This window comes from Oryctolagus cuniculus, chromosome 7 (genome assembly GCF_051225735.1).
Source record: "Oryctolagus cuniculus isolate XC-2025 breed Fujian yellow rabbit chromosome 7, ASM5122573v1, whole genome shotgun sequence".
Lineage (NCBI taxonomy): Eukaryota > Metazoa > Chordata > Mammalia > Lagomorpha > Leporidae > Oryctolagus > Oryctolagus cuniculus.
In genome coordinates, this window is record NC_142873.1 from 107,872,184 (window position 1) to 107,884,930 (window position 12,747).

At 45.3% G+C, this 12,747-nt stretch overlaps 1 protein-coding gene and 1 long non-coding RNA gene across 11 annotated transcripts in view; one reads left to right on the plus strand and one right to left on the minus strand.

Annotated features, from left to right (window-relative positions):
• The first annotated feature begins 120 nt into the window (after positions 1-120).
• LOC138850638 (uncharacterized) lies at positions 121-5,299 on the plus strand. Its single transcript, XR_011390675.2, has 2 exons — positions 121-548; positions 4,977-5,299. It is a non-coding gene; the product is annotated as an uncharacterized LOC138850638 (long non-coding RNA).
• A 1,104-nt stretch (positions 5,300-6,403) lies between these two features.
• Positions 6,404-12,747, minus strand: part of DNAJC6 (DnaJ heat shock protein family (Hsp40) member C6) — a 195,408-nt gene continuing 189,064 nt past the window's right edge. For all 10 annotated transcript variants that reach the window (XM_089300494.1, XM_051856406.3, XM_070078346.2 and 7 more), the window contains 2 exons: positions 9,887-10,063; positions 6,404-8,753 (listed from right to left, as the gene is read on the minus strand). In XM_089300494.1, the coding sequence (XP_089156620.1) occupies positions 8,652-8,753; positions 9,887-10,063 (279 nt within the window). In that variant the 3' untranslated portion in view covers positions 6,404-8,651. The remainder of the gene's footprint in view (positions 8,754-9,886; positions 10,064-12,747) is intronic.

The following is a 12,747-nucleotide window of genomic DNA, read 5'->3' on the forward strand; positions in this document are numbered from 1 at the left end:
ACTCCGCCCACAGCCTGCAGAGTCCGCGCCTACTGGTCCTCAAGCCCAGCAGGCAGAGCCCCGCCCACAGCTCTCAGAGTCCCGCCTCTGCCTACGCCTAGCGGAGCTACGCTCCCTACTGGGCGTGTTCGTTGCCAGGCAGAGCCCCACCCCTGCCGGGCCAGAAATTCCCGCCCGGCTGGCAGAGTCAGGCTCCCGGGGTTACCTACGTCCGTAGCCAGATCTACTCTGAGTAACTCTGGCCGTGAGCCCATGCAGAACTGCCCCAAGCTCTGCGCTTCCATCTGTGAGCCGGAACCTCGGCTCCACACCGACTTCGGGCCCAGAGGCTCTCCAAGGCAGATCTGGAGGCGGGCGGCACGGAGCTGGGGTTCGCCGCCCGCTGGAAAACCTGGCTGAGTGAAGGCGGAGGCGGGGAGAGCTCCAGTCCGTGGGTACAGAGGGGCACCCACTTAGCCCCAGACGTGCGCTCAGGTGTGTGCGCGTCCGGTTCAGCCGGCAGCGGGGTTCAGGGCGTCCCGCCCGAAAGTCGGGGTTGCGGCGGCCAGGTAAGGGTGGAACCACGGTACAGTGTATGAAAACGCGCCGCTGCCCCTCTGCTGCCCGGTTCATTTGTGGATTCCAAGGCCCTATAGAATTGAGCGCGGCGCTGGCCCATGAATTTTTTTTTAAATAGTGCTTCCTTATCCAAAACTTATGAATGTGTAATTAATAATCAATGATCTTGGGAGAATAACAGAAACAACTTCAAATTTCTGCATCATTTTGGCGAAAATAAAAAAATAATTTTTTAAAATTAAAAAAAGTTAAGTGCTTTAATTTTTAAAAATGTATTTGAAAGGCAGAACAAGAGCTCTGCCTGCAACAGGTGCCGCTGGGCAGCCGAAGCCTGGAGCGAGTGACTGAATCCGGGTCTCCCGCGCAGGTGGAGGGCACAGGAGTACTTGGGCATCACCTGTTGCCTCCCAGGAAACGCATTCAGAAGCCGTCTCCCAAGCGGGGGGGCAGCCGCACTGTCACTAGGCACTCCAGTATGGGATGTGGGTGTCCCAAGCAGCGTCTTTACGACTGTGCCAAACATCCACTCCAAATGTCTTTTTGTATCTGAGGCCTTCATGAACTTTTTTTTTTTTTTTTTTTTGACAGGCAGAGTGGACAGTGAGAGAGAGAGAGAGAGAGAAAGGTCTTCCTTTGCTGTTGGTTCACCCTCCAATGGCCGCCGCGGCCGGCGCACCGCGCTGATCCGATGGCAGGAGCCAGGTGCTTCTCCTGGTCTCCCATGGGGTGCAGGGCCCAAGCACTTGGGCCATCCTCCACTGCACTCCCTGGCCACAGCAGAGAGCTGGCCTGGAAGAGGGGCAACCGGGATAGAATCCGGCGCCCCGACTGGGACTAGAACCCGGGGTGCCGGCGCTGCAGGTGGAGGATTAGCCTATTGAGCGCGGCGCTGGCCCATGAATTTTTTTTTAAATAGTGCCTCTTTATCCAAAACTTATGAATGTGTAATTAATAAACAATGATCTTGGGAGAATAAAAGAAACAACTTCAAATTTCTGCATCATTTTGGCGAGAAGCTTTGAGCATAGTCCAGTTTGTGAAACTGAAATTAAAAGATAAGTTTATTTTGGTGCAAAAAATATTTTTTTTGAGATCCATGCATGCAAAAGGTCTTCAAAAACATTCGTGGAAAATGTATATTATTTCATGCACTTTAAGTAGCTACTAGTTTTGTACCTCGGGGCCTCAGAGTTGCGGGGAAGCAAGGCCGATGTTTTTGTGCTTGGCTTCTTCGCAGGGTTGGGAGTTTTGTCTTGGTGAGGACAATCCCTAAGACACCTTCAAAGCCACCTGATCCAGGTGCTCCATCTTACCTTTAAGGAGACTCCGAAATTCCGCCACACCGTTCTTTGGGGGAGCTTGGCTGTGGCTCCACTTCTTCCTCATTTCAGCTGAGAACCAGTTCAGCTTACCAAGCTGTCCCTCTCTTCTCCTGCTTTCTCCATTTTCAGTGGGACTGAAATGAACAAGGTCCCTGTGGGAACTCGGGTTCCCCTGGCTCCCTGAGAAATGGGGAGAAATTCTCACCACCAGCTTTCAGGAGGCTTTCTGGGTTTGCTTTTTCAAAACTGCACTCTGAGCATGTTATTGTCTCAACAAATTTTCATTATCTGTGAGTTGATTCTTCTAGCTCCTCTCATTTCTCCTCATAGCTGGATGGCACACTTACTGAGAACGTTGGGTTGCTAATAGCAGGCTCAGTCGGATGCTTGCGGACCCAGTCCTGCACTGCATGCTTTGCTATATAGCCTGCCATCTATTCAACATCACTGAGAGTGGGACTAAAACATACTCCACTTTGGCATAAGCATTTTGAGCTGAAGGCAATTGAGAAGTGGATACAAGAAAAGCTGTCTGGGGCCGACACCATGGTCCCGCTGCTCCTCTTCCAATCCAGCTCTCTGATTGTGGCCTAAGCAGGCAGTAGAGGATGGCCCAAGCACTTGGGTGCTTGCTTGGGCCCCTGCACCCTGGTGGGAGACCCAAAAGAAGCTCCTGGCTCCTGGCTTTGGATCAACCCAGCTGGCCATTGCGGCCATTTGGGGAGTGAACCAGCGGATGGAAGACCTTCCTCTATGTCTCTTCATCTGTCTGCAAGTCTGCCTCTCAAATAAAAAAATGAAATCTTTAAAAAAGAAAGAAAAGCTCTTTGCTCTCCCCCTACTTGCCTGAAAGAACATAAATTTGCAGAGGTGAAGCTGCTGCCCACACTACTGGGAGGGACAGAGGTGAAGCATGTTAGACCCTTACCAGTCCGGAGTGAGCCCCAGAACAATCTACAATTACCAACTTGACTTTTAGCCTTGGTCTACCGTGAGTTTCCCAAATAGGACCTTCCCCTAGAGAATGCAGGTTTTTCCTTTGACTGGTCAGTCTTTTTCCATTGCCAAGATGCTGCATAAGCCCATGTGCTAACCAAACCTGCCAATTACTCATCTCTGGGGACTCCCACATGCTACACGCGCGATGCACATGTTGGTAGACTTCTGTTTGGTTTTCTCTGGTTAATGTGTCTCTGGCCAGTCTAATTAACGGGACTGCACCTGGAGTAGCTAAGATGTGTAAAGGAAGAGATTATTCCTTCCCCTACAAGAACCTCTGTTTCCTTATGTTGAGGATCCTACTGTTTCCATCACATGTTAAATCATTCAGGGCACCTGCACATCAGCCAGACCCTGGAAGCCTGTGGCTTGTAAGCTTCAGGCAGTGCCAAGCTCCCCTGATGAGGGAGTAGGGCTTTCGTCACTGCGATGGATGAGACTGCTCTCCATGTCCCCTCCCATTCTCCCAGCAGGCCTGTGGAAAGCCATATGCCCCTACATGGTTTGCAGGAGCCTGCCTTATCTGCCTGCTGACTGCCCCACAGAACAGACATGATGTTGGAGAAAACAAACAACACTTCAGAGGCACATCTTGGTTTGAGTGTCTTGGACTTGGCAGTAAGATACTACAAGATGGTGAAAAGCAAAAAATTGAGGTGTTCACCCCAGGGTAAGATCTGGAATCAGAAAAGTGGGAAGTGTCTCCAACACATGTTCTGCTCACACCAACTGCCATTTCCAATTAACTGAATGCTTTTTTTTAAATATACTTGTTATGGAAATCATAGAGTAGGAGAGAGGAATCTTCCATCTGCTGATTCACTCCCCAGATGGCTATAATGGCCAGCATTGGGCCAGGCTGATGCCAGGAGCTTCATCTGGGTCTCCCACATGGGTGGCAGGGGCCCAAACACTTGGGTCTTCTGCAGCCTCTCCCAAGCCATTAGCAGGGAGGTAGATTGGAGGTGGAGCAGCTGGGACATGGACCAGCACCCATGGGATGCCGGCATTGCAGGCAGTGGCTTTACCAACTCCAACTTACCAAAGACTTAAAAGAGAAAGTCATCTTGCCAGGGGCGTAACCCATATTCTGAGAAAGTCTGCTTTTCTTTTACCAGATGTTGCCCTGGGAAAAATGTTCTTCTGCCTACTCACTCTGCATTTGTTCAAAAATAAGAGTCCTCAAATAGAAAATCAAACTCTAGTAGCTGAGTCCTTGTCCCCAAACCTGCCATCAGTCAAATGCTTGGCTGTATAAGATCTGTGACCTCAAGGGCCAGCACTGTGGAGTAGTGGGGTAAAGCCTTTGCCTGCAGTGCCAGCATCCCATGTGGGTGCCGGGACTCAAACCACTTGCAATCCAGCTCTCTGCTATAGCCTGGGAAAGCAGTAGAAGATGGCCCAAGTCCCTGGGCCCCTGCACCCACAAGGGAGACCTGGAAAAACATCCTGGCTCTTAGCTTTGGATCAGCGCAGTTCCGGCCAACTGGGGAGTGAACCAGTGGATGGAAGACCTCTCTCTCTTCTGCCTCTCCTTCTCTCTGTGTAACTCTTTCAAATAAATAAATAAATCTTTAACAAAAATAAAAGATCTGTGATCTCTGTCCTGCTGCCTAGGACTACAGTGGATTTTCCAGGATAAATTTTCATATTCTCTCCCTGCATTCATTCAATTCTCTGAGATAGGTTTTGTTGTCTTCCATTTTACAGATGGGAAAACTAAGGCTTGGGTAGTAACTAATGAATAGGGAAGCAGAGATCATTCCCACAGATCTCATGCACCAGAAAGGCAGGAGTTTTAGTAATTAGAAATAATTATGTGGGCCCAGCACTGTGGTGTAGTTGATTAAGCCACTACCTGCATTGCTCGCATCCCATATGGCACCAGTTCAAATCCCGGCTGCTCCACTTGTGATCTGGCTCCCTGCTAATGAGTCTGGCAAAACAGCAGAAATGTTTGGGTCCCTGGCACACACATGGGAAACTCAGGGAGAGTTCCAGGCTCCTCAACCCTGGCCAATGTAGATGATAGAGTCCAAATGCTTTTCATTTGCCGTGTCTGTTTCCCAATGAAAATGCCGTCTCTCTCCTTAAAAGGCTAAAACATGGGGCCAGCACTGTGGCATAGCCACCGCCTGCATGCCAGCATCCCATATGAGTGCCAGTTCGAGTCCCGGCTGCTCCACTTCCAATCCAGCTCTCTGCTGTGGCCTGGGAAAGCAGCAGAGGATGGCCCAAGTCCTTGGGCCCCTGCACCAGCATGTGAGACCTAGAAGAAGCTCCTGGCTCCTGGCTTCAGATTGGCACAGCTTTGGCAGTTGTGACCAAATGGGGAGTGAACCAGTGGATGGAAGACCTCTCTCTGCTTCTGCCTCTCTGTAACTCTCTCAAATAAATAAATAAATCTTTTTTGTTTTAAACAATGCATCTTTTTTTAATAATTAAAAAAACTAAAACATCTGGGATTTTGTTTCTATGGTAAAGTCCCAGACTCCCTTTTATCAATCCCTTTGCCTCAGCTCACAGATGCACATTCGAAAATCAACTGAAATTCCAGCTAGGAGCCCAGGATTTCTATGCTGATTGTCTGTGAAACACGATTTTCATTTAGCATGATAAAAAGGTATGTGTGTGCATGCATATGTGCGTGCACACCCATGCTAGGACAGAGGCTGCTAAAGTATAAACCCAGCAATACTATGTTGGTTTACATTGTGGTACAAGTATATTACTTGTTTTCCTTTAAAGTGAATCACCGGGCTCTGCACTGCAGTGCAGCAGGTTAAACTGCCGGCTGCAATCAACAAGCATCCCATATCGTTGTTGGCTTGAGTCTTAGCTGCTGCACTTCTGATCTAGCTCCTTGCTAATGCACCTGGGAAAGCATCAGCAGATGGCCCAAATCCTTGGGCTCCTGCCTCTAATGTGGGAGACCTGGATGGAGTTCCTGGCTTCTGGCCTGGGCCTCGCCAAGCCCCACATGTTGTGCCATTTGGAGAGTGAACCAGAGGATAGAAGAGCTCTCCCTCTCTTTCTCTCGTCTCTAACTCTGCCCTTCTAATTAATAAATACATCTAAAAAAAAAAAAAAAAAAAAAAAAAGTCTGGCCAGTGCTGTGGTGTAGCCAGTAAAGCCACCGCCTGCAACCCCAGCATCCCATATGGGTGCTAGTTCAAGTCCTGACTCCCTCTTCCCAACCAGCTCCCTGCTAATGAATCTGGGAAAGCATCAGATGATGGATCAAGTCCTTGGGCCCCTTGCACTCATGTGGGAGACCCAGAAGAAGCTCCTGGCTCCTGGCTTCAGCCTGGCCCAGCTCCAGCTGTTGTGGCCATCTGGGAGTGGACCAGTGGATGAAGGATCTCTCTCTCTCTCTGCCTTTCCCTCTTCCTCTCTGTAAGTCTGCCTTTCAAATACATTTTTAATAAAACACCTTTTTTAAAAAAACTGAATCACATCAAGAGGATAATTCAAATTTATCATCATATTCCTACAAGTGCAAAAATAACTTAGGCTTCAACAAATATTTTTGAGCCTTTTAATATACATTACAAATATTTTAGACCAATCACATTTTATTGTGTGTAACATATTTACAAAACAAAAAATATATTACAATAAATATGAATGAAACAGTGAATGTGATCAACAACAAGCTCTGTCACAACCAGGTATTTAAAATAACGAAAAAACCTGTTGGTCTGCACATGTTAATAGTTTTGAGATAAATAGGGGTCCAGAATTATAATTCATCTGGGAAAGAGATGAGGGGGGAAGTTCCCAAATTTAAGCAAGATTCTTTCTCATTGCTAATTACATAATGTTTAATGATGGTTTTAAACTGTGAACATTGATGAATTATCCAAACATGATACAAAGCTAATATAGTTCTATCATTTCAAAATGTACGTGACATCCACATAATATCCTTTAATTATTGTTATATACTGTAGTTCACACAATATCTACAAATGTAAACGAAAAAAAACAGGTCACAGCAACATGTCTCACATTCCAATTTTAAATAAGACAAGCACATATTGGATCAAACATTATTTTATAGTATGTTAATAAATAACACCTAGATATGGTTATCTTGAACAGTTTACAGCTGTATATTTTAAAAGAATATTTTCTGCAAGTTTCACATTGTCAGTGAAAGGTAAAACAAGTAATAAACCTTTATAATGAAAAAAAAAAAAAAGGAGAGCTCTAGAGAGAACCTAAAGTATTTTTGACATGCTGCTTTTCTGGTACAGTTTGCCACAAGAAAATTAAACAGAAACAAAACATGATTGTCTTAAAAACAACTTTTGAAAGCCTTTCACAATATTGAGCATAAACCTTTTAAGATTAGCATGAAACTCTGTATGCCCATCTGCTCTCTCTCTCTATGGCATATTGTATATGTGCACATCCAAAGAGATCTACTCCAGCCACAGGACAGCAAACCGCTCACTCTCTGGAACAAGAATCAGCCAAAACACAGAACTGAAATCCAGCCAGTTTAGGGTCTGAAAAGGTTTCATTCTGGCTTTGCTTTCACAAAGGTCCCTGTTTGAGTATGGTCCCTGCAGGCCCCCTGCCACTTTGTAAATAATAAACCGCACTGTAATAATCTGGACCAGAGGGTCCAGGTGCTCCAGACCGGGTTGGCGGGGACTTGGTTTGCCCAAATACTGAAGAGCACCTGTCTGGGTTTGAAGGCGCGCCAGCTCTCCCGCTGCCACTGTACCTTTGCTGGGAGCAGTACTCTCTCAGAGTTATCTCCCCGTGTCTCACTAAGACCACCCACAAACCTAGAGAACACCGACCCCACGCTATGTACGGGCCCTGAAAGACTGTGACTGGGCCCAACTGCTTTACAATTTCCAGTTAAGAATAGGTTTTTTTGGCTAAGCAGAAGGAATAGTGTTACACCTTATGGCAAAATTAGAAGCTTTTTCTAAATCAGGTCTAGAGTTGTTACGGAGCTGAGACTTTCGCTTTAATCACCACAGTTTTTGAAAGGAAAGGAGGGTAGCAGCCCAACATCCTGTCCAGGAACACAGATTTCTACATCTTCAGACTCTCTGTTTTCTCCCGTCAGCATTTCCACTAGTTTGTGAGCGTATCCAGGAAGAGTTGGTGGTAATCATTGGATTTGTAGTGTAATTACTTCCAACAATTCAAGTTCTTTGATTTTTTTAGGCCTCTTTACCAAAAGACATGTACAGTATTATGCTAAAGGCCATAGTAAATTTCATGTTGAAAACAAAAACACTTGATGGTTGTATTCCTGGAGTCTGTGTAAAGCCATTGCTGAAATTCTATCTTTCCAAGAAAATCTAAAAACCATTATTTAAAACCATCACGTACTCCTCTTCTGGTAAGTTCAGCCTCCTAATCCTATTCTCTATTCTCAGACAGCTGGGTGTTACGCCTTTACCTTTGGTGGGCTCTGTTTTCCATTTCCCCCCATGCAAAATACTGAGTAGGCTCCCCAGAGGGCAAGCTGGAATGTGGGAATTCAGCAGTGTCCTCTGACTGAAAGTTCTCTCCTGCTTTGGACCTGTTCTTCTAGGACCTGTTCTTTTAGGACCTTCTTAGGACCTGTTTCTTCCAGAAACCAAACATCCACAGTTCTTATGAGAAATTAATTCAAGATTAACTTAACAGCCTAGTACTGGAAACATGTTACTGGAGTTTTTGGTTCATCTGTGAAAACCTCGGAATTGTGATACACACTAAGCATTAGCACAGGTCTGCAGCAGAGACAGGAAAGCTCATAAATTAATACAAGGGCTTTTGGCCTTGGTTCTCAAATTCAGACCAGGCATCATTCAGCTCCATGAAAATCATCTTTGCATATTGTTCATAGGGTTGCCCAGTAGCCTACAGAAAAAAGAAAAACATGCATTAGATACCACAGACCCAAATTTTATTAAGCTATTCACCATGAATATGTGGGTTCTAAGCAACTGAAATGCTTTCTATCATGCCATTTCCTCTTTCACAGCCAGATATGTGACGATAATTACTGTTACTCTCCCAGAAGGCCCTTCCCTGAGAAATTCATGTAGGGCAGTTTTCATCAGTCAGGGAGTGGGGTTAACAGCTCACTAGACAGCAAAGATGCGTCTCCATTCTCCAGAAGCATCTACCAAATAACAGCCCATCTCCAACTGTTATCTGTGTTTCTGAACTCCCATTATCTCATTTCTAAAACACGTTAAGTTCTTGACTTAATAGGGACATTAAGACCCTTAATAGGGACATAGAGTTTGTGGATTCTTCTGTGTTCCTGTTTCTCTTTTGGCCATCAAAATTCAAGTGCTAACATTGTTTACAGTTAATTCATGCTTTCAGACCAGTCACAAAAGTGTGGAGAAGTGGAAATCTAATGCACTGAATCCAAGCCTGTGTGCTCTAGTGGCACTTACAGCATGGCTTCCCGTCCCGTGACAGAACATGGCTCACTCGAGATGTTTCTACTGTAGTGTACTGAGCTCACTCGAGATGTTTCTACTGTAGTGTACTGATTGCTGCTGGGCCAGGAAGTAGTGGGAGTTTCTGTGGAGCACTTCAATAAGGACAGACTGACTTAACTAAAATAATGATGACTTTTATTCCATTTTGAATATTTTATTGATTCCCACCACTGTTGCCAACTACATCCTGAGGCTTTCCCCCTAACTCTGGGCTGAGGATGCAGCTGTATTCCAAAGATGGAAGGTTTCGTCCCTCCAGGTCTCAGCCTTTCTCTACCACAGCAATCCAGGATGACACTGAGCCCTAAAAGTAATGTCTTGGTGAATATCACACCCCTTCTAACTATCTGTAATATGCACTTTGATTTCTTTTTGCCCACTTCGTGGAGTATAACTATTTGTTTAAATGCCTGATTCTAGCCCCAGGGACTTAGTGTTACTGAAAATATGGTATAATCAACAAGCAAATTCAAAATACAATGTTTTAATCCATGCCCATAAAAATGAAGTGAGGCCTAGCCATGGGATGCAACTCACTTTATCTGGGTGCACAACCAGCACTGCCTTCCTGTACACCTTCTTCACCTGCTCCGGTGTTACCAGGTCTGCCATGCCAACTGGTTTCCACTTGGTCTCCCCAGCCCACAGCACGGTGTGCATCGTAGAGAGAAGAGCTCTGATATTTCTCTCTTTGCCTTCAATCCATTCCAGAATCTGTAAATGCAGAGGGGATTAGGGAATTCCAATGCTTTCTACTCCAGAAGGTTTCTACCAGGATTCTGGCAATGCTTCCTGCCCCAGCGCCCTGCATACTCCACATGGAACGTTCTTCCACCTCCACCTCCTGCCTGTGGCTCTGGTTAAGCCTTCGTACTCCTTCAAATGCCTGCTCAGGACTTTTGCATCGTTCATCTTTGAGAGTTTGAATTCCTTCCTCTCATTCTCCCCACTCCCAGTTTACTACTCACTCCTAGGGTATAAACTGTGTGAGGGTTTGTGTTCCATTTGTTTTCTTCCCTGCACTAACTACATTTCCCTGAAGAAAAAAGTCCAAACTTCTCTGGGCCATTCTATCTTAAACATGTTTCTGTTGTAACAAGAGTCACATTCTATTGTAATTGTCTGTCTGTCTTTTCCTGACACTGGGCAGAACTGTTTGAGGAAAGGGATTCTTCCTAATATATCACTGTGTCTCAAGAATGAAATAATATACTTGGCATAGAATAGAGCTCAAAAAGCCTTATCGAATGAATTGAACCATTTAGTCATTCATTCAAACTGAGACCATCCATAGTGGAAGGGATGGAAAAGATACACCAACATCTAGAAGCTCAGAGGAGTTGGGTGAGTGTTTGTTGTTGCATGAATGGTTTAGTCATGGCTAATCATGGCTCCTTTCCCAAACCATTAAATAATCACCAAAAATGGCTTAAAAGAAATACACAGAATCACTATGTTCCTAAAGTTGTATTTATGAAATGCATGAAGTCTGTATACCTTAAATAAAAGGTTTCTAAGTAAAGAAGAAAAAAAAAAAAAGAAAAGAAAAGAGAATCAAAGAAAAGAAAAGAAAAAAAAAAAAAAGAAACACACAACTTTATTTTAGAGAAAATTGTCAGAGTCTGCCTGGTGAACAAAGGTTACTGAGGAGCACAATATTTTCGGAGTGAATACTAAGCCTCTGTGATGTTATGTGAGGTGAAAGGCAAATGCAAATAAAGGATCCTACACTAGACTCAAAAAAAAGGTATCAAGGGGTGAGCTTGTGATGCAGTGGTTACACTGCCTCTTAGGTCACCCACATCCCACATAGGAGTGCCTGGTTCAAGTCCCAGCTGCTCGGCTTCTAATCCAGATTCCTGCTCATGTACACCCTGGGAGGGAAAAGTAATGGTTCAAGTACCTGGGTCTCTGTCATCTATGTGGGAGACCTGGATGGAGCACCTAGCTTTGGCCTGGCCCAGCTCTGGTTGTGGTTTCAGTCTCTCAATCTCTCTCTCCCCTCCACTCCCCACATCTCTCTTATTCTTTCTCCCCCGGCCTCCTTTTCTCCCTCTGCCTTTAAAATTTTTTTTTAAAAAAAGTATCAAAGCAGTAGGGGTTTGGCCTACTAGCTAAGAAGCTGGCTAAGATGCTTATATCCCATATGGAAGTGCCTGGGTTCCACGCCTGGCTCCAGCCCCTGATGCCAGCTTCCTGCTAATATAGACTGTGGGAGGCTGAGGCAATGGCTAAAGGAACTGGGCCCACCCACACAAGGGACCTGAACTGAGTTCCTAGCTCCAGGCTTTGGCCAATCCTGTTTAGGCTATTTTGGGTGGCTGGGTGAAGAACTAGCCAATGCTAGCTCTCTATTTCTCAAAATATCAGGGAACCTATACATTTAGATAAATGTTTGATCTGTCAAGAAATGATGGAGAACAGTGGTGATTTTTTTTTTTTTTTTTTTCAAAATGTGTCAGATTCTGAGTCCTGGTTTTGAAGGTGCTCAGCGGATTGAGTCACCACACAGGGATTCCGCCTAGCATTCCAGTTCGCTTGGCCTTTACAAACTCCCATGTCTTCACACCGTCATCAACTTTATCAAGTCGCTGATTTGAAAAAAAAAAAAATTAAGTATAGAAACAGTCTTTTTCTCCAAAAGCAAATCTTACCTAGACCACCAAAATGAAAAAACAGATAAAAGTAAACCTGCTCTAGCTAAAGGTGGGAGTCCATGGGGAGGGTAGGAAACCCCCTCCTAAAGCCTTGCTCTCCTCCACCTTCCACACCCGCAGTTCTGATGTTACAGGGCAACCTGCGAACTTCTGGTTTCATTAAAAGCTCTCAAGGCAGAAGAAGAAACATAAATAATTCTTATTACCAAATTCAAGTGATTTATTTTTAGAATCTGAATGCCATCTGAGTGACCAAAAATCACATTTTAAAAAGTGCCCTTGTCATTCGAACAAGTAAACAAAGGAAATCTATATTGCCACACTATGGATTAGAACTTACATTACTGAAGAAATTAAACAGGATGTGTAGCCCAATCCCAGCGCTACTCAGCTATTAAAAAGCACAGCCGAGTGCCAGCACTGTGTCACAGCAGTTAAACCCCTGGCCTGCTGCACCAGCATCCCATATGGACACTATGGACCAGCATCCCATATGGACACTTCGAGTAATGGCTGCTCCACTTCCAATCTAGTTCCCTGCTAATGTGCCTGGCAAAGCAGTGGAGGATGGCCCGGGTCCTTGGGCCCCTGCACCCATGTGGGAGACCCAGAAGAAGCTCTTGGCTCCTGGCTTTGGACTGGCTCAGCTTTGGCCATTGCAACCATTTGGGGGATAATCCAGCAGATGAAAGATAAATCTTGCCGGCACCGTGGCTCAATAGGCTAATCCTCCGCCTTGCG